At 48.5% G+C, this 25,127-nt stretch overlaps 1 protein-coding gene across 2 annotated transcripts in view; it reads right to left on the reverse strand.

Moving 5' to 3' along the window:
- LOC119965021 (Kv channel-interacting protein 1-like) overlaps positions 1-25,127 on the reverse strand; it is a 604,872-nt gene that overhangs the window by 56,559 nt on the left and 523,186 nt on the right. For both annotated transcript variants that reach the window (XM_038795225.1, XM_038795226.1), the window contains exon 4: positions 19,590-19,660. In XM_038795225.1, coding sequence (XP_038651153.1) covers positions 19,590-19,660 — 71 coding nt within the window. The remainder of the gene's footprint in view (positions 1-19,589; positions 19,661-25,127) is intronic.

Raw genomic sequence — 25,127 nt, forward strand, 5'->3', positions numbered from 1 at the left:
CCCACACCTCCACCCTATCCCCATAACCTAGTAACCCCACCCAACACTAAGGACAATTTTGGACACTAAGGGCAATTTAGCATGGCCAATCCACCTAACCTCCACATCTTTGGACTGTGGGAGGAAACCGGAGCACCCGGAGGAAACCCACGCACACACGGTGAGAATGTGCAGACTCCGCACAGACAGTGGACCAATCTGGGAATCGAACCTGGTTCCCTGGAGCTGTGGAGCATTTGTGCTAACCACCATGCCACCCCTATAAACACCAATAAATCCCCCAAAGAATACAGTAGTCTATAAATAACTCAATCTTTCCTTGCAACATCCAAAAGAGAAAAAGAACCCTTTTTACAGAAAGACATCAGGTTTAACTTCTCTACTGAGAGCAGTTACCACTTTGTAATCACCAAATGAACATTCTTTAGCTTGAAGAGATTCATGCACTTCTTGCTGTGACCACAGCTTCTCCAAATCTGAAACAAAATTAAACACACCCTGTAGCAGTCAGTCCAAAGCGAAGGTAAAAGCAGAGAGACAGTCCAGCTCCACCCACACTCTGACATCTCTGATAAACACGCATTTCTTAAAGGTACATCCACTACAGCTATTTGATAAACACCCATTTCTGAAAGGCTCTCTCATATGACAGCATGGCCACCACCCAGCCACAGTATAAGTCTCATCTTATTTCCAGTTCTCTCCAGCTCTGACAAAGAGTCATCCAGGCTCGGAACGTTATCTCCGTTCTCTCTGCACAGATGCTGTCAGACCTGCTTAGATTGCCCAGCATTTTCTGTTCATTCTTCAATCCTAATGGAGTAATTGCTGCTGGAGGGAGCTGGGCTGGGGTCTTTTCCTTGGTTGTGCAACTGCCTTCGAGGAAGTTCCTGCCCTGACGGTTTGGTGCACACGATAGATGATGGCTGCTAGTGATGATGGTGATCAGGCTCTGCAGTGCGGCACATTAAAGTCCAATTGCAAGAGTTGCGAGGCACCTTTATGGAGGTGGTGGCAGTGTATGAAGCGGTTCTTGATGCAGAGAGAGCGCTGTCTCTGATGGAATCCCTCCTCCACAAGGTGCTGCGTAGCCTGTCTTTCATCTTCAGGGATTCCGGTGAGGAAGAAGGGGAAGGGAGCTGGTGAAGAGCCCAATTGTTTTTTTAAAAGTTTTTTTATTCTCCTTGTTTTTCACATTTTCTCCCAAATCTACACCCAACAATAAACAGTATTCAGTAACGAATGCAATGCCAATCCCCATATCAATAACAACGATCCCATCCTCCCACCAGACCCCAAACAGCAGCCCGCAAGTTAACATTAACAAATGATAAAAAGGAATCAGGAATCACTCATCGTCACCAATAACACATACAGTGCCCCTCCCCAACCCTCCCAGCCCCCCAACCGCTCTAATTTTCGATGTGATCAAATTCTTGAAAGTGCATAAGGAATAACGCCCATGAATTGTAGAACCCCTCCATCTTTCCCCTCCGTTCAATTTTGACCTTTTCAAGTGTTATGACTTCCAGCAGGTCCCTCTGCCACGTCAGGGCACAGGGTGGAGAGGTTGAGCTCCACCCGAACATGATCCGCCTTCGGGCGATCAACGATGCGAAGGCTACAACATCTGCCTCCGCACCCATCCGTTTCCAACCCCGGCTGGTCCGACACCCCGAATATGGCCTCCCGAGGGCATGGATCCAGTTTTGTGTGCACCACTTTAGAGATTACCCTAAACACCTCCTTCCAGTAATCCTCCAGCTTTGCCCAGGACCAAAACATATCAACGTGGTTTGCGGGGCCTCCTCCGCAATGTTCACCCACATCTTCTAACCCCTCAAAGAGCCAGCTAATGCTCGCCCTTGTAAGGTGTCGCTCTATACACCACCTTCAGCTGTATTAGCCCCAACCTTGCACACGAGGTGGAGGCGTTCACCCTCCGAAGCACTTCACACCAGAACCCCTCTTCCATACCCTCTCCCAACTCTTCCTTCCACTTTGCCTTGATCCCTTCCAGTGGCGCCTTCTGCTCCTCCAAAATAGCCCCGTAAACCGCCGATATTACCCCCTTCTCCAGTCCCCCTTTCGGCAGCACCTCCTCCTGCAATGTGGAAGCCGACTCTGCTGGGAAGCTCTGTATCTCCTTTCTGGCAAAGTCACAAACCTACATGTACCTAAATATTTTCCCCTGCTCTAGCCAATACTTCGCTCGCAGCTCCTTCAAACCTGCAAAACGACGCCCAAGAAATAAATCTTTTAGTGTTCTAATTCCTTTCTCCTCCCATCTCTGAAAATTTCCATCCCACTTCCCTAGATCAAATCTATGGTTCCCCCAAATTGGCATTTCCCTTGACTCTACCCCAACCCGAAGTGCTGACGAAACTGCCTCCAAATTCTCAGCAAAGCTATTACTACCGGACTCCCTGAGTATCTCCCAAGGGGCGTCGGGAGCAGTGCTGTCGCTAGCGCCTTCAATCCCGATCCCCTACACAAACTCTCCTCCATTCTGACCCATTGGGAGTCAGCTCCTCTGACCCAGCTCCGTACCTTCGTCACATTCGCCACCCAGTAATAATACATCAGGGTCGGAAGACCCAAATCAAAGAGCCCAATTGTGTCTGGTGTCTCTGGTGAGGTGGTAGTGATGTTCCCAGCCGAGTTTGAGAACTGGTTGCCATGTTTTGGGAATCTCAATCTAGGGTAGGGCAGCTTGGATTCGATGGAGCTCATTTCATTCCGTCGCTGAGGCCTGGAGTTGGGTTGGCCTTCCAGCCCATGTTTCTGTGTGGTCCCCTTCCATACAGGGATTGAGGTCACCTGAGTTGACCAGGTCGTCCCTCCTTGCTGAAGCCTCGGTAGTTGACCGCCTGGGCTTGGTCGGGTCGTCTTTTTCGATCTAAGGAGGCTCGTGCTCGGTACGTTGGAATCCTTAGATGATCCTGAAGAGTGGTCTCCGCTTCAGATCGTAATTATCCTGGATGTCTACTTTCTTCCTGCGCCACTGGATCCTGATGACTACCTGCTTTCTCAATTGTTATCCTGGACTTTACTCCCTAATAATCATGTTGTTATCTGTTAATGTTGTCTACTCATTCGTTTGCAGGGCAGTAAATCTGTCAGGTGTGATGGCCTGCACCATTGGATTTAATAAGCTTTTATCAGTTTAAGCTGAATATTAATGGCATATTTCTTTGTTGCCGCAAAGTGAAAGGTATGGAGATTTCCACACGCTTGATTCTCGTCAAACACGATGTGCGGTTTATTCAGGGTGTTACTCACACAAACTACGTGGTGATCAGCACAAAGCCCACACAAAAACTCTGCTGATGTCACTGCAAATCACAGGATACAGAATCAGCAAGAATGTATTACCAGATACATAACGTTCCTCCCTCTTTACTTCATTAGTTCAACGATAACTATTAACATTCCCTCAATATTCTATACATACATACAATTCAATAAGATAGTCTCTGTGATGGATGTCTATTCCATTTTGGGAGAATTCAACGTTCTTGAACTTGACTACCCGCGACCTCAGAAGTGCCGTCATTCCCTTCTGTAGAGGATAGTTGAGTAGTTACATACACAAATACATAGAAGATAGGAGCAGAAGGAGGCCTTGTGGCCCTTCGAGCCTGCTCCGCCATTCATCATGATCATGGCTGATCATCCAACTCAATAGCCTAATCCTGCTTTCTCCCCATAGCCTTTGATCCCATTCTCCTCAAGTGCTATATCTAGCCACCTCTTGAATATATTCAACGTTTTACTTCCTGTGGTAATAAATGTGACCCTTGGTTCTGGACACACCTATCATTGGTAACTTCTTCCCTGTATCTACCCTGTCTAGTCCCAATAAAATTTTATAAGTCTCTATCAGATCCCCCCTCATTCTTCTGAACTCCAGCGAGAACAATCCCAACCTAGTCAATCTCTCCTCATATGACAGTCCTGCCATCCTTGGAATCAGTCTGGTAAACCTTCGCTGCCCTCCCTCGAGTGCATCCTTCCTCAGTGAAGGAGACCAAAACTGCACACAATACACCAGGTGTGGCCTCACTAAGGTCCTGAATAATTGCAGCAACACATCCCTGCTTCTATACTCAAAACCTCTCGCAATAAAGGCCAACATACCATTAGCCTTCCTTACTGCCTACTGCACCTGCATGCTTATCCACAGCGACTGGTGCACAAGGACACCCAGGTCCCGCTGCACACTCCCCTCTCCCAATTTACAACCTTCCTATTTTTTCTTTTGAGGTGAATAACCTCACACTATTCAAATTTTACTGCATCTGCCCCTAATTTGCCCACTCGCCCAACCTGTACAGATCATGCTGTAGGATCCCTGCATCCTCGTCATAGTTCACCCTCCCACCCAACTTGGTGTCATCTTGAGATGTTACATTTGAGATGTTACATTTTGTTCCCTCATCCAAATTATTAATATATATTGTGAACAACTGGTGTCCCAGTATCCCACCTGTTACTGCCTGCCAATTTGAAAAGGACTGTTAGTCGAAATCCCTACTCTTTGTTTCCTCTCTGCCAACCAGTTTTCTATCCACCTCAATACATTTCCCCCAATCCCATGCGCTTTAATTTCACACAATAATCTCTTATGCGGGACTTTGTCAAACGCCTTCTGAAAGTCCAAATATACCACATCGACTGGCTCCCCCTTGTCAACTGTACTTGTTTCATCTTCAAAGAATTCCAACAGATTTGTCAAGCATGATTTTCCCTTCATAAATCCATGCTGACTCTGACTCTGACTCCTGCCACTGCTTTCTAAATGTTCCGCTATAAAGTCCTTAATAATGGATTCAAGCATTTTCCCCATTACCGATGTTAGGCTTACTGGTCTATAATTCCCTGCTTTCTCTCTACCTTTCAGTATCTGTCACTATAGGCATTGAGATGTCCTCAGAAACAAAATCTGAACAAAGAACAAAGAAATTGACAGCACAGGAACAGGCCTTTCGGCCATGCAAGCCTGCATCAACCATGCTGCCCATCTGAACTAAAACCCCTACCGAGGACCATATCCCTCTAAACCCATCCTATTCATGTATTTGTCAAGACGCCCCTTAAAATTCGCTATCGTATCTGCTTCCACTACCTCCCCAGGCAGTGCGTTCCAGGCACCCACTACCCTCGGTGTAAAAAACGTGCCTCGTACATCTCCTCTAAACCTTGCCCCTCTCACCTTAAATCCATGCCCCCTAGTAGTTGATTCTTCCACCCTGGGAAAAAGCCTCTGATTATCCAATCTGTCTCTGCCCCTCATAATTTTGTAGACTTCTAGCAGGTTGCCCCTCAACCTCCATTGTTCCAATGAGAATAAACCAAGTTTCTCCAACCTCCCCTCATAGCTCATGCCCTCCATACCAGGTAGCATCCTGGTAAATCTTTTCTGTACTCTCTCCAAAGACGTCACATCCTTCTGGTAGTGTGATGACCAGAATTGAACACTATATTCCAAGTGCGACCTACATAAGATTCTATACAGCTGCAACATGATTTGCGAACTTTTAAACTCAATGCCCTGGCTGAAGAAGGCAAGTTTACCGTATGCCTTCTGGACTATCTTCTCCAACTGCGTTTCCACTTTCAGTGACTTGTGTATCTGTACACCCAGATCCCTCTGCCTATCAATACTCTTGAAAGTTCTGCCATTTACTATATTTCCCATCTGTATTCGACCTTCCGGATCTCATTCGGTATCCCAACAAATGTTGGGGTCTGGCCCGGTATCCTAACACTCAAACTCCCTGGTTGAATACTCATATTTTAGAGATTTCCTTCCTCCTAGCTATTTGTGCTTGTTGCTGTCATTTGACAATCTCTGAAGTATCGGGGAGTTAACAAGTCAAAGTGTGTTTGTAGTTTCGTCTTAAACAACAACATTGCTGGTGAACTTTGCATGGAAGCATACACAGTGTTCTGATGAGATGTTAGAATTTTTTTTTACTCTTCTTGAAAATGTTACCTTGTCTTGCAATGCTTTGATAGAATGGTTTAATGATTGCACAAAGCACTCGGCCTATCGATTCATTGCTGGATGATATGGAGCTGACTTGATATGGTCTATACCGTTCACTATCAAGTGGTCCTCAAACTCCTACTTACCATTATCACCGACAATCTACTCTGCTGTTCCAAATCTTGTGAATACTTCTAGTTTCTCAATGGAGTTTAATTCAGACAAATGTGAGGTAATGCACTTTGGCAGGTCTAACACAGAGGGGAAATATAACGTAAATGGCAAAACTTTTAGGAATATAGAAAGTCAGAGAGATCTGGGAATGCAGGTCCACAGATCTTTGAAGGTGGCAACACAAGTTGTTCTATGTTCTATAGAAGAAGGCGTTTGACAAAGTCCCGCATAAGAGATTATTGTGTAAAATTAAATAGTGCAGATGGGCTTTGGAGTGGTTTCACAGGTCGGCACAACATCGAGGGCCGCAGGGCCGGTACTGCACTGTAATTTTCTATGTTCTAAGTGGACAAGGTAGTCAAGAAAGCATACGGAATGCTTGCCTTCATTGGACTGGGCATCGAGCATACAAACTGGCAAATCATGCTACAGTTGTATAGAACCTTGGTAAGGCTGCACTTGGAATATTGCACACAATTTTGGTAGCCACACCACCAGAAACATGTAGAAGCTTTGGAGAAGGTGCAGAGGAGGTTTACCGGGATGTTGCCTGGTCTGGAGGGTGTTAGCTATGCGGAGAGGCTGAATAGACTCGGACTGTTTTCATTAGAACAATGGGGGTTGAGCGGTGACCTGATAGAGGTCTACAAGATTATGAGAGGCATGGATAGAGTGGATGGGCAGACACTCTTTCCCAGGGTGGAGGGGTCAGTCACTAGGGGGCATATGTTTAAGGTCTGTGGGGCTAAGTTTAGAGGAGATGTGCAAGGCAGGTTTTTTTACACACAGGGTGGTGAGTGCCTGGAACACATTGTCAGCAGAGGTTGTGGAAGCAGACACATTAACGGCGTTCAAAAGGCATAGGATAGGGATAGAGGGATAAGGCACTAGGAAGTGCTGAGGGTTTTGGCCAAGGGTGGTATCATGGCCGGTACAGGATTGGAGGACCGAAGGGCCTGTTCCTGTGCTGCATTGTTCTTTGTTGGTTGCTCAGTCGTTATTGACTTCATTATCGCGACTTCTGGACATTTCAAGTTTGCGTGCACAATCGCGAAGAACATCTGTCTGTCCAGTGGACCAACATAATCGATGTGAATTCTCTGCCATGGCTGTGTTGGCCATTCCTATGGATGTAATGGTGAATGTTCCTTAGTTTTGTACAAGATTGTTTCAGATTCCAGCGTCTAGTAATTTGCTTTTGTCTGAGGAGTAATGCATATTGTCTTGACTCAAAAATGCTGAAACTTTGATCAACACATATATATATTTTTTCTTTTGTTTTTATAAATTTAGTGGACCCAATTATTATTTTTTCCAATTAAGGGGCAATTTAGTGTGTCCAATCCACCTAACCTGCACATCTTTGGGTTGTGGGGGTGAAACCCACGCAGACATGGGGAGAATGTGCAAACTCCACGTGGACAGTGACCCAGGGCCGGGATTTGAATCCGGGTCCCCAACGCCGCAGTTCCAGTGCGAACCACTGCGCCACATACCACCCCGATCAACAAACACTGGAACATAGTAAAAGCCACGAAGATAGGCACAAGGATAAAAATAAATATTGAAAGATGAGCAGAGTCGGAGCTTGTGAAAACATAGCTGTTTCTGTGCTCACATCAAGTGACCCCAGTGTTTTTCTTCAAATTTGATACAACAGAATCTCTATAATGCAGAAGGAGGCCAGTTGGCCCATTGAATCTGCACCGGCCCTCGGAAAGAGTACCCTACTTAATCCCATGACTCCACCCCATCCGCATAACCCAGTAACCCTACCTAATCTTTTGGACACTAAGGGGCAATTCAACATGGCCATTCCACATAACCTGCACATCTTTGGACTGTGAGAGGAAACCGGAGCACCCGGAGGAAACCCACGCACACACGGGGAGAATGTGCAGACTCCGCACAAACTGCAAGGCTAAAACTGAACTTTGGTCCCTGGAGCTGCGAGGCAGCATCGCTAACCACTGTGTACCATGCCGCCTGAAAATTTGGCTGCAGTACATTCACTATCTTCAACTTTTTAATTGACTACAGATGGTAGGTTCTCATTGGAATTTTAATTTCTCGTTAGAACGTATCTATTCTTTGCATTCTGAAATTTCCCCTTAAATATTTGCAACTGCATCTCTTTTGACCTATACCTTAACCAAATTTGCCGGTTCACTTTAGCTAGCTCTGCTTTTATACCCTCATAATTGTCCTTATTAAAGTTTTAAGTATTAGTCTTAGATCACTCTTCTCTCACTCACACTGAATGTGAAATTCAATCATATTATGGTCACTGCTACCGAAGGGCTTCTTCACTATGAAGCCATTAATTACTCCCATCTAATTGCACAATACCAGGTCTGGTATAGATTGTCCTCTGCTTGGGATACAGATAATATAATTGATGTGAGGAGCCAGGTCTGTCTGTAGTTTTGCAGTCTGTTACAGGCTTTTAAGTTGAACAGCACTTTTGCCAAATGCTGGAATCTGAAACAACCTTGTGCAAACCTAAGGAACACTCCACCATTACAACTATTACATCGATGGGAATGTCCAACACAGCCATGGCAGAAAATTCACATTGATTATGTAGGTCACCTGGAGGGTCACATGTTCTTCGTGATTGTGGACGTGCACACTCAAAAATGGCCATTAGTCGCGACAATGAAGTCAACGGTGACTGAGCATATCATTGAGAAACTAGACAAAGTATTCACAAGATTGTCAGTGATAATGGTGCGGAGTTTATTTCAAAGGAGTTTGAGGACCACTTGATAGGGAATGGTATAGACCATATCAAGTCAGCTCCATATCATCCAGCAACGAATCAATTAGCTGAATGTTTGCAGTATCTTATCAGAACAGTGTACATGGTAACACACAAAGTTCACCGGCTATGCTGTTGTTCAAGAAACTATGCATATCAGTTAGATTTATTAACTCTGCCTGATACGTCAGAGATTGTTAAACGTCAAAAGAAACTAGACTGAAAACATTCCACGAACTCCTCATTCATGCTACCTTTGCCCATCATGGGTAGTTGTCAGGGGTGACTTTAACTTTCCAAATATTGATTGGAACCTCTATAGGTCAAACAATTCGGATGGGGCAGTTTTTGTACAGTGTGTGCAGGAGGGTTTCCTGACACAATATATGGATAGGCCGACAAGAGGTGGGGCCACATTGGATTTGGTACTGGGTAATGAACCGGGCCAAGTGTTAGATTTGTTTGTGGGAGAGCACTTTGGAGATAGTGACCACAATTCGGTGTCTTTCACGATTGCAATGGAAATGGATAGGGCCATACGGCAGGGCAAGGTTTATAATTGGGGGAGGGGTAATTATGATGCGATTAGGCAACAATTAGGGAACATAAGGTGGGAACAGAAACTGTCAGGGAAAGGCACAAATGAAAAGTGGAGCTTGTTCAAGGAACAGATACAGCGTGTCCTTGATAGGTATGTCCCTATCAGGCAGGGAGGAAATGGCCGTGTGAGGGAACCATGGTTCACAAAAGAAGTTGAATGTCTTGTCAAGAGGAAAAAGGAAGCACATGTAAGGATGAGAAAACAAGGTTCAGTTGGGTTGCTTGAGGGTTACAAGGCAGCAAGGAATGAGCTGAAAAAGAGCTTAGGAGAGCAAGGAGGAGGCATGAGAAGTCCTTGGTGGGTCGAATCAAGGAAAACACCAAGGCTTTTTACTCTTATGTGAGAAATAAAAGAATGACCAGAGTGTGGTTAGGGCCGGTCAAGGACAGCAGTGAGAATTGTCCATGGAGTCAGAAGAGATAGGAGTGGCGTTGAATAAATACTTTTCTTCAGTGTTCACCAAGGAGAGGGGCCATGTTTTTGAGGATGAGAGTGTGATACAGGCGGCTAGGCTGGAGGAGGTAGATGCTCTGCGGGAGGGTTTGGGGGCCTCACGGTAGCATGGTGGTTAGCATCAATGCTTCACAGCTCCAGGGTCCCAGGTTCGATTCCCGGCTGGGTCACTGTCTGTGTGGAGTCTGCACGTCCTCCCTGTGTGTGCGTGGGTTTCCTCCGGGTGCTCCGGTTTCCTCCCACAGTCCAAAGATGTGCGGGTTAGGTGGATTGGCCATGCTAAATTGCCCGTAGTGTAAGGTTAATGGGGAGATTCTTGGGTTACGGGTATACAGGTTACGTGGGTTTAAGTAGGGTGATCATTGCTCGGCACAACATCGAGGGCCGAAGGGCCTGTTCTGTGCTGTACTGTTCTATGTATTAGCAATTTTGAAAAACCTTAGGGTCAGATAGGATATATCCTAGGATTCTTTGGGAGGCAAGGGATGCGATTGCAGAGCCTTTGGCTTTGATCTTTGGGTCCTCACTGTCCATGGGGATAGTGCCAGAGGACTGGAGAGTGGCGAATGTTGTTCCTCTGTTCAAGAAAGGGAATACGAATGACCCTGGTAATTATAGGCCGGTTAGTCTTACTTCGGTCGTCGGCAAGTTAATGGAAAAGGCCCTGAAGGATAGGATTTATGACTATTTGGAAAGATGCAGCTTAATCCGGAATAGTCAACATGGATTTGTGAAGGGTAAATCTTGCCTCACAAATTGGGGGCAGCACGGTAGCATTGTGGATAGCACAATCGCTTCACAGCTCCAGGGTCCCAGGTTCGATTCCGGCGTGGGTCACTATCTGTGTGGAGTCTGCACATCCTCCCCGTGTGTGCGTGGGTTTCCTCCGGGTGCTCCTTAGTGTTCGGGGTTACTGGGTTATGGGGATAGGGCAGAGATATGGGTTTGGGTAGGGTGCTCTTTCCAAGAGCTGGTGCAGACTCGATGGGCCGAATGGACTCCTTCTGCACTGTAAATTCTATGTAAATTTGATTGAATTCTTTGAGGGTTAACTAAGTGTGTAGATGAAGGTAGAGCAGATGATGCCGTATACATGGATTTTAGTAAGGTGTTTGACAAGGTTCCCCATGGTCGGCTCATGAAGAAAGTAAAGAGCTGTGGGATAGAGGAAAATTTGGCCAATTGGATAAGTAACTGGCTATCACATAGAAGACAGAGGGTGGTGGTGGATGGAAAATTTTCAGACTGGAGACCAGTTACCAGCGGTGTACCACAGGGATCAGTGCTGGGTCCTCTGGTATTTGTGATTATTATCAATGACTTGGAGGAGGGGGCTGAAAGGTGGGTCAGTAAATTTGCTGATGACACCAAGATTGGTGGAGTAGTGGATGAGGTGGAGGGCTGTTGTAGGCTGCAAAGAGAATTGATAGGATGCAGAGCTGGGCCGAAAAATGGCAGATGGAGTTTAACCCTGATAACTGCGAGGTGATTCATTTTGGTCGGACAAATTTGAATGCGGATTACAGGGTCAAAGGCAGGGTTCTGAGGAATGTGGAGGAACAGAGAGATCTTGGGGTTCATGTCCACAGATCTCTGAAGGTTTCCACTCAAGTGGATAGAGCCGTGAAGAAGGCCTATAGTGTTTATTAACAGGGGGCTTGAGTTTTAGAGCCGTGGGGTTATGCTGCAACTGTACGTGACCCTGGTGAGACCACACTTGGAATATTGTGTGCAGTTCTGGTCACCTCACTACAGGAAGGATGTGGAAGCATTGGAAAGGGTGCATAGGAGATTTACCAGGATGCTGCCTGATTTGCAGGATAGGTCTTATGAGGAAAGGTTGAGGGATCTAGGACTTTTCTCTTTGGAGCGGAGGAGGATGAGAGGCGACTTAATAGAGGTTTATAAGATGATGAGGGGGATAGATAGAGTGGACGTTCAGAGACTATTTCCTCGGGTGGATGTATCTGTTACAAGGGAGCATAAGTATAAGGTTCAGGGTGGGAGATATAGGAGGGATGTCCGAGGTAGGTTCTTTACTCAGAGAGTGGTTAGGGTGGAATGGACTGCCTGCTGTGATAGTGGAATCGGACACTTTAGGAACTTTCAAGCAGTTATTGGATAGGCACATGGAGCACACCAGAATGACAGGGAGTGGGATAGCTTGATCTTGGTTTCGGACAACATCGAGGGCCGAAAGGCCTGTACTGTGCTGTACTGTTCTATCTTCTATGTTCTATCTGATTTTTTTTCAATCTATATGTAGATTAAAATTCCCCATGATTAATCACTATTCCATTCTGACAAGTTCCCATGATTGGATCTTTCAGACTCTGACCCATCTGGACACCACTCCCACAGGTGATTTTTTAAGTTATCATTTCTCATCTCTGCCCGAACTGCTTCTACATCCTGATTTTATGAGCTTCTGTTATCCCATTCTAATGTGTTAATACCATCATTAATGAACAGAGCCACCCTCCCCCTGTTCCTACTTTCTTGTTCTTCCTAAATGTCACATATTCTTTAATATTCATGTCCCAATCTCTGTCATCCTGCAATCATGTCTCTGTAATGACTATCAGATCACACTAATTAATTTCTGTTCACACTATAGTTCATTGGTTTGGTTTTGCATGTTACCTCCATTCAGATACAGACCGTGCCATTTTATTACTTTTATAACCTCTAGCCTTCTCTGCTGATTTACTGTTATATTTGTAATCTCTGTCCCTTCCTGTAATGGTCTGTTTATCATTTCCGATATAGATAACTTCCTCTCCTGTCTTGTCTCTATTCTTTAGTTCATCACATCTTCCCAAATGTGATCTCTTGCCCTAATTACTTTAAGACTCCAGGTCCCTATTTATGCGGCTCACTATTATACCGGTTCCAGCGTGCTTTGGGTGCAGACCAGTCCAATGGTACAGCCCCGACTTTCCCCAGTAATGGTGCCAGTGCCCCATGAACCAGAACCCATTTCTCCCACACCAGACTTTCGGTCTTCCACACCAACACACTCCACCATCCCAGAGACACTCACCTTGGTTGGGCATATTACTGAAGAGGCTACTCAGGCACCATCTGGTGCACACCACACACATGCTCTGGTACATCAGGTGGAGATAGGAACCCTCGAGGAGGCCGATGGTCAGAGGGTGGCCCGATCTCAGGGACTAGCTGCCGTCCAGGCAGGTGACGGGCTTCTGGAAACGGTGATCCTATCAATGCTGGAGATGCAGACACAGAGCCAGGGACTTCATGAGCTGTTGTCAGCAACCATCCAGTGCCTGTAGGTGCAGTTGGAGGAGTCCAACCACCTACAGGGTGGCGGTGCCGACAATGCATATCACCCAGGCCAACACCGCATGGGTGGTGTCCACGGTGGAGGCTTTGAGGGTGAAGGTAGTGGCCGTGGGTCAAGATGCCTGGGGAACTCTGTGGGTTCTGTCACAGGCAGTCATGTATCTGAGCCACCTGGACATTGCAGCAGTGCCAACACCATCGGCATGGCGCTGGTTGACCTGAGCCAGTCTCAGAGGGATCTCGCACCATCACTGAGTGATGTCTCACAGTCCCAGAGGGACGTGGCCCAGTCCCTGTGCTTCATGGCCGTGAGCATGAAGACCCTGGTTAAGTCGAGAGTGGTATCCAGGACTGGCAGCACCAGGTGGCAGGGGAGCCCCCGGAGCTTGCTCTGGTCACACAGGTCGTGCACCGCATCATAATATACACACAAGTATATGATGGTGCACAGACAGACATTGATTGACACACAGGATGACCAATGAACACACAGAACACAGCAGCCAATCACCAGACAGGACACGGCCACTATAAAGCCAGAGGGCACTAGTTTTCCCGCTCTCTTGGGATCCGGCCTCTGAGACAGTCAGAGCCTGTGAGCAGCAACTAGAACATACACCATGTGGTAGTAAGATAGTCTGGTCAGGTTAGCCTCAGGTCTCCAGTCAACTCAGCATAGTGTCAACCCACCGTTAAAGTATCTTTAATTGTTAAGAGTTCAATAAAATAGAGTTGCATTTCTCCAAGTGTTGGAAGCCTGTCTCTCTCACTGCTGCAGTAAACGCAGTCCTCGCAGACCCAGTGAGTTATGTTAGAGTTTGACGGAGCTACCTTGAGATAGTCTGCCTTTGACCAGCAATTAGCCATCCGGTAACATGGACAGCGCCCGCCCTCCCCCGCCGCTCTGCATCGCCGGCAACCTCGGTGCAAACTGGAAGATTTTTAAGCAGACGTTTCAGCTGTATCTTGAAGCCACCGACCTCGAAGCTGCATCGGATGGCAGGAAGATCGCTCTCTTCCTCTCTACAGCCGGGGACCACGCTATCCACATTTTTAACTCCCTCACCTTTGCTGAAGGTGAGGACAAGACCAAGTTCAAAACAGTCCTGCTGAAGTTTGACAGCCACTGTGACATCGAAGTCAATGAGAGCTTTGAACGCTATGTGTTCCAGCAGAGGCTTCAGGGTAAGGATGAACCTTTTCAATCCTTCTTAACCCATCTCCATATCCACGCACAATCCTGCAACTATGGCTACACTTCCGACTCCGTGATCCGCGACCAGGTCGTTTCGGGGTCCACTCCGATCTCCATCGCCAGCAGCTCCTTAAAGTTAAACAGCTCACCCTCACCATCGCCATCGAGACCTGCGTCCTACACGAGCACGCTACTAACCGGTACTCCCATATCAAGGCGGCAGAGACGGCGCGGCAAGGCCCCCACGATGTGGAGCGGGTGCAGGCCGTAAAACAGCTCCAGGGCCTGAGTCTGGATGAGGGCAGCCATTTCGCGTGCTTTTCCTGGGCTCCTGTGCATGCGCGCAACGACCAAGGGGACGGCGAGGCGCCATGACGTGCAACAACTGTGGCTCCGCCCATTTAAAGCAGCAATGTCCCGCAAAATCTCGATGCTGTCTCCTGTGTGGCAAGCTTGGCCACTACGCAGCCCTGTGCAGATCTGCTCCACTACCCAACACACAGCGATCCCAGCCGCAGCGCAGGAATGTCCGGTCAGTGCAGCAACCCGTTGCAGACTCCGACTCCGACATGACTCCAGATCCCGACACCGAGGATCTCACATCCCCATTCTGGGTGGGCATCATCACCAAGCATACGATGCTTTCCTCAAAAAAGGCCAAGCCCCTCCCAGTGCTGAGCTTTGATCCGGATGACGAGTGGTGTGCCACCCTTACGGTCAACAAATCTCGCATACGCTTCAGGCTGGACACTGGCGCTTCAGCTAACCTCATTTCGCAGTCTGACCTGGATAACATCCACGTCAGGCAGAACATCCTCCCACCGGCCTGCCAGCTTCTCGACTACAATGGCAATGCCATTGCTGCCAGTGGCTCATGCCAGCTTGTGGTATCGCATCGTTCTTCAAGAGCCACCTTGCGCTTCAAAACTATAGGGTCCAACAAAGCTTCCTTGCTCGGTGCTCAGGCCTGCAAAATCCTGAATCTTGTGCAGCGGGTTCACTGCATGTCGCCCGCTGAAGCATCAACCTCGCCAGATGCCAACTTCCAAATCCAATTAAATGACATAATTGCACGATACCACAGCATCTTCGAGGGTATGGGCACATTCCCCTACACATACAAGATTCTTTTGAAACCGAATGCCACACCTGTGGTTCATGCAGCCCGTCGGGTGCCGGCACCTCTTAAGGACCGTCTCAAGCAGCAGCTGCAAGACCTCCAGGACCAGGGCGTCATTTCTAAGGTCATGGAACCCACGGACTGGGTTAGCTCCATGGTTTGTGTCAAAAAACCGTCAGGGGAACTGCGCATTTATATCGACCCCAAAGATTTGAACCGTAACATCATGAGGGAACACTACCCTGTCCCTAAGCGCGAAGAGCTCACCAGCGAAATGGCTCGCGCCAAGTTTTTCACGAAGCTGGATGCCTCCAAGGGGTTTTGGCAGATACAACTTGATGCATACAGTCGGAAGCTCTGCACATTACCACCCCGTTTGGCCGGTATTGTTACAACCGGATGCCCTTTGGTATCATCTCCGCCTCGGAGGTGTTCCACCAAATAATGGAGCAAATGGTGGAGAGCATCGAGGGGGTGGGGGTGTACGTCGATGACATTATCATCTGGTCCACGACTCCACAGGAACACATCGATCGCCTCAAGCGAGTGTTCCAGATGATCCACGAGCATGGCCTCCGACTCAACTGAGCCAAACGCTCGTTCGGTGAAGCAAAAATAAAGTTCCTCGGCGACCATATTTTGCAGTTTGGTGTGCAGCCAAATGCAGATAAGGTGTCGGTGATCAATGCTGTGAAGACACCAGAGGAGAAGAAGGTGGTCCTCCACTTCCTGGGGATGGTCAACTTCCTTGGGAAGTTTATCCCCAACCTCGCATCTCACACCACAGCTCTCCGCAATCTTGTGAAGAAAACCACTGACTTCCGGTGGCTCCCCGCTCATGAGCGAGAGTGGCGTGAACTCAGGGCGAAACTCACCAAGGCCCCGGTACTGGCGTTTTTCGACCCTGCCAAAGAGACGAAGATCTCCACTGATGCGAGCCAGTCTGGCATTGGGGCAGTGCTCCTCCAGCGCGATGAACCCTCCTCCTGGGCCCCAGTCGTAGACACCTTTGGTGTCCTCTCCCCGGATGGGGGTCATTATTACATTCAGTAGGCATTTGCTGTTCACTGTTTGTTGTCTGCCCTTGACAAACGCGGCCTGATCTTCCATGATCACTTCTGGCAGACGGCTCTCCAGGCACCTCGCCAGCACTTTTGCTGGGACTTTTGCATTAGTGTTTGAGAGAGAGATGGGTCTGTATGATCCATTCTGTCGGGTCTTTGTCCTTTCTGGGGAACAATCAGATTGAGACCTGTGCCAGTGAGGGTGGCAGGGCTCCCTTTGACAATGAGTTGTTGAACAAAGTTGGCAAAGTTTAGAGGAGATATGTGAGGCAGTTTTTTTTATGCAGAGGGTGGTGAGTGCCTGGAATGCATTGCCAGAGGAGGTCGTGGAAGCAGATACGTTAACAGCGTTCAAAAGGCATCTCAGCATATACATGGATAGGATGGGTATAGGGGATACGGGACTAGGAAGTGCTGAGGGTTTTGGCTAAGGTTGGTATAATGGCCGGTACAGACTTTGAGGGCCGAAGGGGCGGTCCCTTTGTTCTTTATTTTTGTTCTATCTCCCTCAAGTGCGGTGCCAGCGTTGTTGCAAAGTTTTGTAAAAGTCTACCAGGAACTCATCCGGCGCTTTCCTTGACTCCATGGAATTAATACACTCCATGATTTCGCCCAGCTCAAGTGGTGTTTCCTGCGCTCCTTCACCACCTGTATATCCAGCCTGTTGAAGAACTGTTCCATCACAGAGTTCCCGTCCGGGGTTCGGAGGTGCTTAGCTCTCGATAAAGATTTGCAAAGCCTTGTTTGGGTCTGCTACCATCCTCCCATATCTGTCCCACCATTTCTGTCCCTAACTTGCCCTCTCTTTTGCGGCTGCTTGCTTTCTCACCTGCTGTGTCAGCATATGGCTGGCCTTGTGTCCATGTTTGTGGAAGGCCCCCTTTGCCTGGTGGAGCTGGTGGATTGCCTTCCTTGTGGAGAGCAGATCAAATTCCATCTGCAGCTTTACCCTCTCCACCTGAAGTTCCACAGGTGGGGCCATGGAGTACCCCTGACCCACCTCCAGTATGGGGTCGATCAGCCGCTGTCTGGCTGCCCTTTCTTTCCTGTCCCTATGGGCCATATAAACTATGTTTTTGCCCCTGATCACGGCCTTCTGTGGAGGGAGGTCCTCCCCATTCTGGTTGCAGGTTACATAACCAGCGATGGCTTAGAACATAGAACATAGAACAGTACAGCACAGAACAGGCCCTTCGGCCCTCGATGTTGTGCCGAGCATTGTCCGAAACCAAGATCAAGCTATCCCACTTCCTGTCATTCTGGTGTGCTCCATGTGCCTATCCAATAACTGCTTGAAAGTTACTAATGTGTCTGACTCCACTATCACAGCAGGCTGTCCATTCCACACCCTAACGACTCTCTGAGTAAAGAACCTACCTCGGACATCCCTCCATGTGGCCCAGGCGAGTGTTAAAGCAGTGAATTTGTTTCACTGTCTCTGTCAGGATTGCTGTCTACACCATTGGAGAGGCATCCAGACAGGGGTCTCTCTTCTGGGGAATTTGTAGGGGGAGACTCCTTATTTAGGGAGTCTATGTGGGGAGGGGTCTCTTTATTTAAGGGGTCTGTGAGGGGTCTGGTGGATGGGGGGAGGGCAGGTCCGTATTGGGAGAGGGGGGTGGTTGAGGGAGGATGCCTCTCCAATGGACTTTGGGAGAAACATCTTTAAAGAGTTATCCCCTTGGCCGACCTTGAGGTTCACAGGGTCAAATTGTCATTTGTCAGGACCAGTAGTCATTCACATCCACATGATTCCCGGCTCAGAGGACCGAGAATAACGAGGGCCGGGAGAATATGGGCCGAGATTCTCCCCTACCCGGTGGTGCGGGGGGTCCTGGCTGGATGGAGTGGCATGAACCACTCTGGCATCAGGCCGCCCCAAAGTTGCGGATTTCGCCGCACCTTTAGGGGCCAAGCCCTAATCTTGAGGGGCTAGGCCCACGTCGGAGTGGTTGGCGCCCCGCCGGCCTGCGGGAAAGGCCTTTGGCGCCACGCCAGCCGGGGCCGAAGGGACTTCGCCGGCTGGCGGAAGTCCGCGCATGCGCCGGAGCGTCAGCGGCTGCTGACGTCATCCCCGCGCATGCGCTGGGGAGGGGGTCACTTCAGTGTCCGCCATTGTGAAGACAATGGCGAACGCGGAAGGAAAAGAGTGCCTCCACGGCACAGACCCGCCCGCCGATCGGTGGGCCCCGATCACGGGCCAGGCCACCATAAGGGCACCCCCCCAGGGCCAGATCACCTCACGCCCACCCCAGGACCCCGGAGCCCGCTCGCGCCGCCTGGTCCCGCTAGTAAGGTCGGTGGTTTGATTCCCGCCGGTGGGACCGGCATGACAGCAGCGGGACTTCAGCCCATCACGGGCCGGAGAATCGCCGGAGGGGGCGCCTACCGGCGCAGCGCGATTCCCGCCTCTGCCGAATCTCTGGTGCCGGAGACTTCGGGAGACGGGGGGGATTCACGCCGGCCCCCGGCGATTCTCTGACCCGGCGGGGGGTCGGAGAATCCCGCCCAAGGTGTCCAGTCCAGTATTTGAATGCAAATGGCTTTTAATGACTAATTTCCATCCTCCCGCTAGTGCGGGGCGTGAACTTCGACCAATGGGGTATCTGAGTGTCGGAAACGAGCGCAGATTCCGTTTTTCCCTGGCGATTGTTTCTCCACCGCATCGGGAACTCGACTGCCGGTGGCACGAGGTGGAGAATCCGGGCCAGAGTCTATCTCGAATGATTTGAATCCAGCTCCCTCATGATTAATTGGGTTCAATAATTTTTCAAATGTATACTCAATGTAGACACAGGATTAAAAATAAGTATTTGAAAAAAAACTATTCAAACAGATTGCAACCGACTTGAATGAAAAGACTTCTGGAGTCAATTAAATATCTTCATCAAGCAGAGGCTGGTTTTCATGGAACAAGACTTACCTGAAATTTGATAGATCCATTGTGTGCACTGTCAAAAGCATTGAAGAGGTAATGCGCATACATACTGGCATCTGAAAAAGACAGAAGAAAGGAATAATAATTCACTCCAGACTGTAACTTTCTCTTGAATAATTCTTTGGAATAGAGTCCGAGAACAAGGAGATTATATTGAACTTGTACAAGACACTGGGCAGAATCTTACCCAAAATGGCCAAGTGTCAGTTCTGGTGAGAAAAACTGTGTGAATGTTGGTGGGATTTCTCTCAGAATTTTGCGAGAAGTTTGTTCCTCCGCGTGAATCTCTTAGTGGGCCCCTGATGATGTGCTCACCCCAGGAAAATGTAACCACTGAAATCACAGGGAAGCTCAATATAAACGGCTCCCCAGCCAGGGGACAGCAGCATGAAAGCTCTGAGGGAGTGTAAAAGTCAACTATTTCCTATGGATTGATTCTTATACTCAGTTATGCCAGCCATTAAATGATCTTTTAAAAGGAAACAGAAAATCAAGAGATCGAGTTAAACTCAATTCTCAACAAAAACAGTCATTTCCGAATTTGAAAAATGGTCCTGTGTTCAGCACCAGCCTTCGGTATTCTAAACAGCGGCAAACCTTTTACCATGTTTGTTCATGAAAGAGCTGGTTACATGACTGCAGTACTAGCCCAAGAACATGGTGATCAGTTAAGATCGGTTGGGTACTATTCCATTAAACTTGACAATGTGGCACTAGCATTTGGCAGTTGTTTACCAGCCATGGAAGCCACATGTCAAACTGTAATGATGACATCAAGCCTTAACATAGAACATAGAACAGTACAGCACAGAACAGACCCTTCGGCCCTCGATGTTGTGCCGAGCAATGATCACCCTACTCAAACCCATGTATCCACCCTATACCCGTAACCCAACAACCCCCCCCCCCCCCCCCCCGGCCCATACCTTACTTATTTTAGGACACTACGGGCAATTTAGCATGGCCAATCCACCTAACCTGCACATCTTTGGACTGTGGGAGGAAACCGGAGCACCCGGAGGAAACCCACGCACACACGGGGAGGACGTGCAGACTCCGCACAGACAGTGACCCAGCCGGGAATCGAACATGGGACCCTGGAGCTGTGAAGCATTTATGCTAACCACCATGCTACCGTGCTGCCCTTGTTCTAGACCAAAAGTTAACCATTAATGTCCACACTCAGTCCATTCTCTTCTATCCATGAACAGAGTGTCACAAGTTACATCAGCTAGATGGACTAGATGGACAGCAGTTTTGGAAGCTCCCAACCTATATTTTCACAAAGCCAGTCCTGTAAACCCATCATCTTTGCTCCCGCTTCCCGAGGAGCAAAAGGGAGGGGAGAGAGAAGGGCATGAACTGTGTGGAAACAATAGAGGAAATGGAAGAAGTACGCTTAGTAGAAGAAGAGCCATTACAGAACCCAGATTTACTCTTATTCACTGATGGTTCCTCTTTTATTGACAAGGGTATCAGAAAAGCTGGGTGGGCAGTCACAAGCCCATATGAAGTATTAGCTGAAGGAAGTTTGCCCCAGGTACATCAGCTCAGCAGGCCGAATTAAAGGCACTAACAGAAGCATGTCATATGGAAAGAGATAGAACTGCTAACATCTATACTGGCTCCAGATATGGTTTTGGAGTAGCACATGGCCATCTGTGGAGAAAAAGAGGGTTTTTCACAACAGCAGGTACACCTATCCGAAATGGAAAGGAAGTACGAGACCTTCTAGAAGCTATGACCTTGCCAAAAGAAGTATCAGTTCTAAAATGTAAAGCCCATACTCATGAGGACACTATGGAAGCAAGAGGGAATGCTTACAGTACAACATAAAAACAACAGAAACACAAAAGTACCTGATACATGCAATAGCAGTAGAGATTAAAACAAATACTTTAACTGAACTAATGAATCCATTTTTGAAGGCAGTGTCCAAGGACAGGGCAGGCTCTATAGCAACAGCATAGCAATGACACAGTAACATGAAGGCTCTATTGTTATAACAGCTAAGTCAGCAAAAGACTGACTGGTCTGGATAACAGCACAATATTGCATTCCTTAACATACACAAGTATGTAGACTCAAAACAATAAAACTAATGTTGCATATTAAAGATGGACAGCTTGCTGTCAAATCAGATGTGTTTGAGTCTAACCCAAATCAATTAGGATTATATTGGGGTGTAATTAGATGGCTAAGGACAGATATGATATAATATAACTGTGACGTTTTGGTCGGCCATTTTTAGCTGGAGCTGGATCATTAGATCTTTCTCTCTCTCTCTTTCATGAATCATCTATACTTTGATCTGAACTATTCACTGTCTCCCTGTCTTCCTATTTCATTTTCAGACTTTGACTTCTAAAGTTATTGCGAGCTGTTTGCCGAAGCATGAAGATCATTTCTGTGATTTCTTTGAAAGCTTCAAATTGTCTACTAATTGCCTTTTAAATGACTTTCAATTGTAATCATTTGAAGACAAATAAAACAATTCTTATTTGTACCTGAGAAGTTTTAACTTAAATTTCTACTGAGTTCCAGTAATCACAAAGTGCTACTGAAACCGCATGGTAGATCTATCAGGGAGCCCTGACCAGGTTCATTGATGGTGTGTAGCAGAGCTGGGGTTTCCTGTACCTGCACTCCAGGAAGTGGCTCACCAGCCACACAAAATGCATTAGGGAGGTTACAGATGTCCTTTATGCGAGGACCCACTTGCACATCAATGACCGTTTTGAGGTCATGGACAGCATCGGCTGCAATCCAGACACTCATCACCGCACGTTGTGCCAAAGCACGGGATGTAATCAAGTCCACTCCTCTGCCATCGTGCTCGGCCCGATCCTGGTCACCCTGGCATCGCCAGACCGTCCCGCCACCAGCCATTCAAAATAGTATTGGTGGAGGTATGGATTCCTGAACAATGGCTTCCTGATGAAAGCCGTTACTCCACTCGGCGGAGAACAGCAGCACGAGACCATCATATTACACACTTCGAGCAGGTACTGATAAAAGACGGGTAATGCCTGCAAGGAGATACAAAGATCCCTGAGATCTATGAACAGGAGCTTCACATCGTAGTTCAGGCCATGCACCTGGGAGAAGTAATGCGTCACCAATGCACACCATCGTGGAGGAGGCTCAACGTAGAGGTATCGCTACAGTGTCTGGGAGCGGAAGGTCACCACTTGGGCGCAAAGGCACACCAGCGACTCTCCGCCCTCCCCAAGCGAGAGACTCTGAACCTCAGCGGTGACTCAGTGCAGTCTTTTTGCCCATGAGAACTGTCTGAGCATTCTCTGTAGGGGTTAAAGTATGAATTGGGACCATAACATAAAGGAAATCAGCTGGTTTATGATCAGAACTCGGTCCCTATAATACAGCACTTGGGAGCAGTCCTTGCCAGCCTCTCAGGTGAACGGTCACCTTGGCCTCCAGCTCCTGCCAGTTTCTCAGTCAGGACTTCCCATCTGGGAAAAATAGGACACCCAAGGACAGGCTGTTGGTCCTGCTCCAGGTGAAAGGCTTGAGCTTCTCTGGGAGGGGGTCCATCTACAACAGACCAATCAGCTATCTGAAGCATCTGGCCCAGTTGATCCTGGCAGAGGACGCAGAAGAGTACCTAGTTTGGCATTCGCGCATCCTCCAGCAGCAGTAGATTCTGGACGCTCCGAATCCAGGCCTCATGTAAGTGAACACGCTGGATTCAGGATAGAGATGTCGACAGACGTCCACCAAGTCGTGGGACCAACCACATCCCTTAACTTCACCATCACTGGCGTGTGGCACAGGATACCAAGGTAGTCCCTTGTCCCAAGGGGGCTGTTGGAATTCCTCCACCACCATCCACCAAGGACGATGCACTCACCTGCGTTGGTGGTGCCGAGAAGAGTTGAAACTTGGTCGAAAAAAGTAATTTGCTGCTAACTCAGCGTGGGTGCGTAGGCATTCACAACGTGAAGCACCATGACCCTTTCGTGGACTCTTAGGTGAAGCAATCAGCCTGGCACAGGCTCCTTGACCCCCCAGATCTCTGGTTGAAAATGTGGGACAAGATAGCCATCCCACCAGAAATGGAGGGCAAATGACTCATGGAGAAACACCCCTCCTCCTCACTACGCCAGGAGCCATGTGGCTTCATCTCCTGGAGCACTATGGGTTTCTTGCAATAAGCACACTGCATACTTCCAATCCCGGAGGACCGAGACGTTCTGGAACCTGCGTTGTGTCTATCTGCTGCTGTAGATGTTGATGCTGTCTATGATCACCTTCATGTCAGAAGTATTGTGCTACCTTCACCAATCAGAAGAGCGTGTGCCCCTCCACTCCCTCAAGAGCCCGGCAAGAAATCCATTCAGTGCATGTCCATCAACCCTTTCGCATAGGTGCGGGAAGACCAGACCAACAGTACCAGCTCTGATCAGCGGCCGAGGGCCAGCTGGACTCTGTCCTGGCAACCACAGTTTATTAAAAGAAAGTCCTGGAGTTCCCCGGGGAGGCGGGGATGGGGAGCTGAGAAGCGACTCAGTGGGAGGCATGAGGGAGTCCATTGCCTCACTACAGATAGATTCTAACTCATTGCCTACCACCGGGCAGTTGCCATCAGGGTCTAGGGCCTCCACCACAGTGAGTGAGGCAGATGGCATGGATCCCGCCAACTAGCTCCGACTCCGCTCCGATCCCACCCACAGGATCGACGACGGAGGAGTCGTCCCTGGGTTCCTCTCGGGGCTCTGAGCCAGAGGGTAGTGGCGGCTCAGAAGTGTGGATGCAACAAATGTGGCAGAGGCTTCCCTCCTTCATACCATGGGGGACTGACACCATCCTGGAATAGACCTCCGGTAGGGGGGAGCTCACTGGATATAGTGTGCAGAAAGTGAAACAGTGTTACTTTCTGTCTGGTGACCTCCAGTGTGTCCACCTGCAGTAAGATCCTGCCCGTGAGCCCCTTGTCCAGGGAGAGGTGGACCTCTCATGGAAGAATATTTCCATGGCAGCAGCAATGGTTGTGGGGCTTGTTGCCCCTAATTAACAGCACTCAAGGGGCCTAGGCCTGAGGCATGAAAGCTTACAGCTTGCAACAGGAGGAATAGCAGGTTGGTGCTAAAGTTCTGTGTGAGATGGGGAGGTGGGGGGGTAGAGTATTTGTACTGAGACCGAGGGAGGTGAAGAAAAGGCTGCTGTGGGCTTTGGCTGGGCGCCTCCTGGGTTGAAGATCGGTTCCTCCCCAAAATGATTAAAGGAAACCCTGCAAATCCCCTCCTCCCTCTCCACCTGACCTGGGGCACATATCATCTTGCGCCCACCCTTCCTCTTCCCTCCTTCTTCTCCCTTCCCACCCTCAATGCTTGCCTCAATCTAATCATAGAATCATAGAATTTACAGTGCAGAAGGAGGCCATTCGGCCCATCGAGTCTGCACTGGCTCTGACAAAGAGCAACCCACTCAAGTCTACGTATCTACCCTATCCCCGCAACCCAGTAACCCCCACTTAGCCTTTTTGGACAGTAAGGGCAATTT

The sequence above is a fragment of the Scyliorhinus canicula genome, chromosome 4, assembly GCF_902713615.1.
Source record: "Scyliorhinus canicula chromosome 4, sScyCan1.1, whole genome shotgun sequence".
Classification (NCBI taxonomy): domain Eukaryota; kingdom Metazoa; phylum Chordata; class Chondrichthyes; order Carcharhiniformes; family Scyliorhinidae; genus Scyliorhinus; species Scyliorhinus canicula.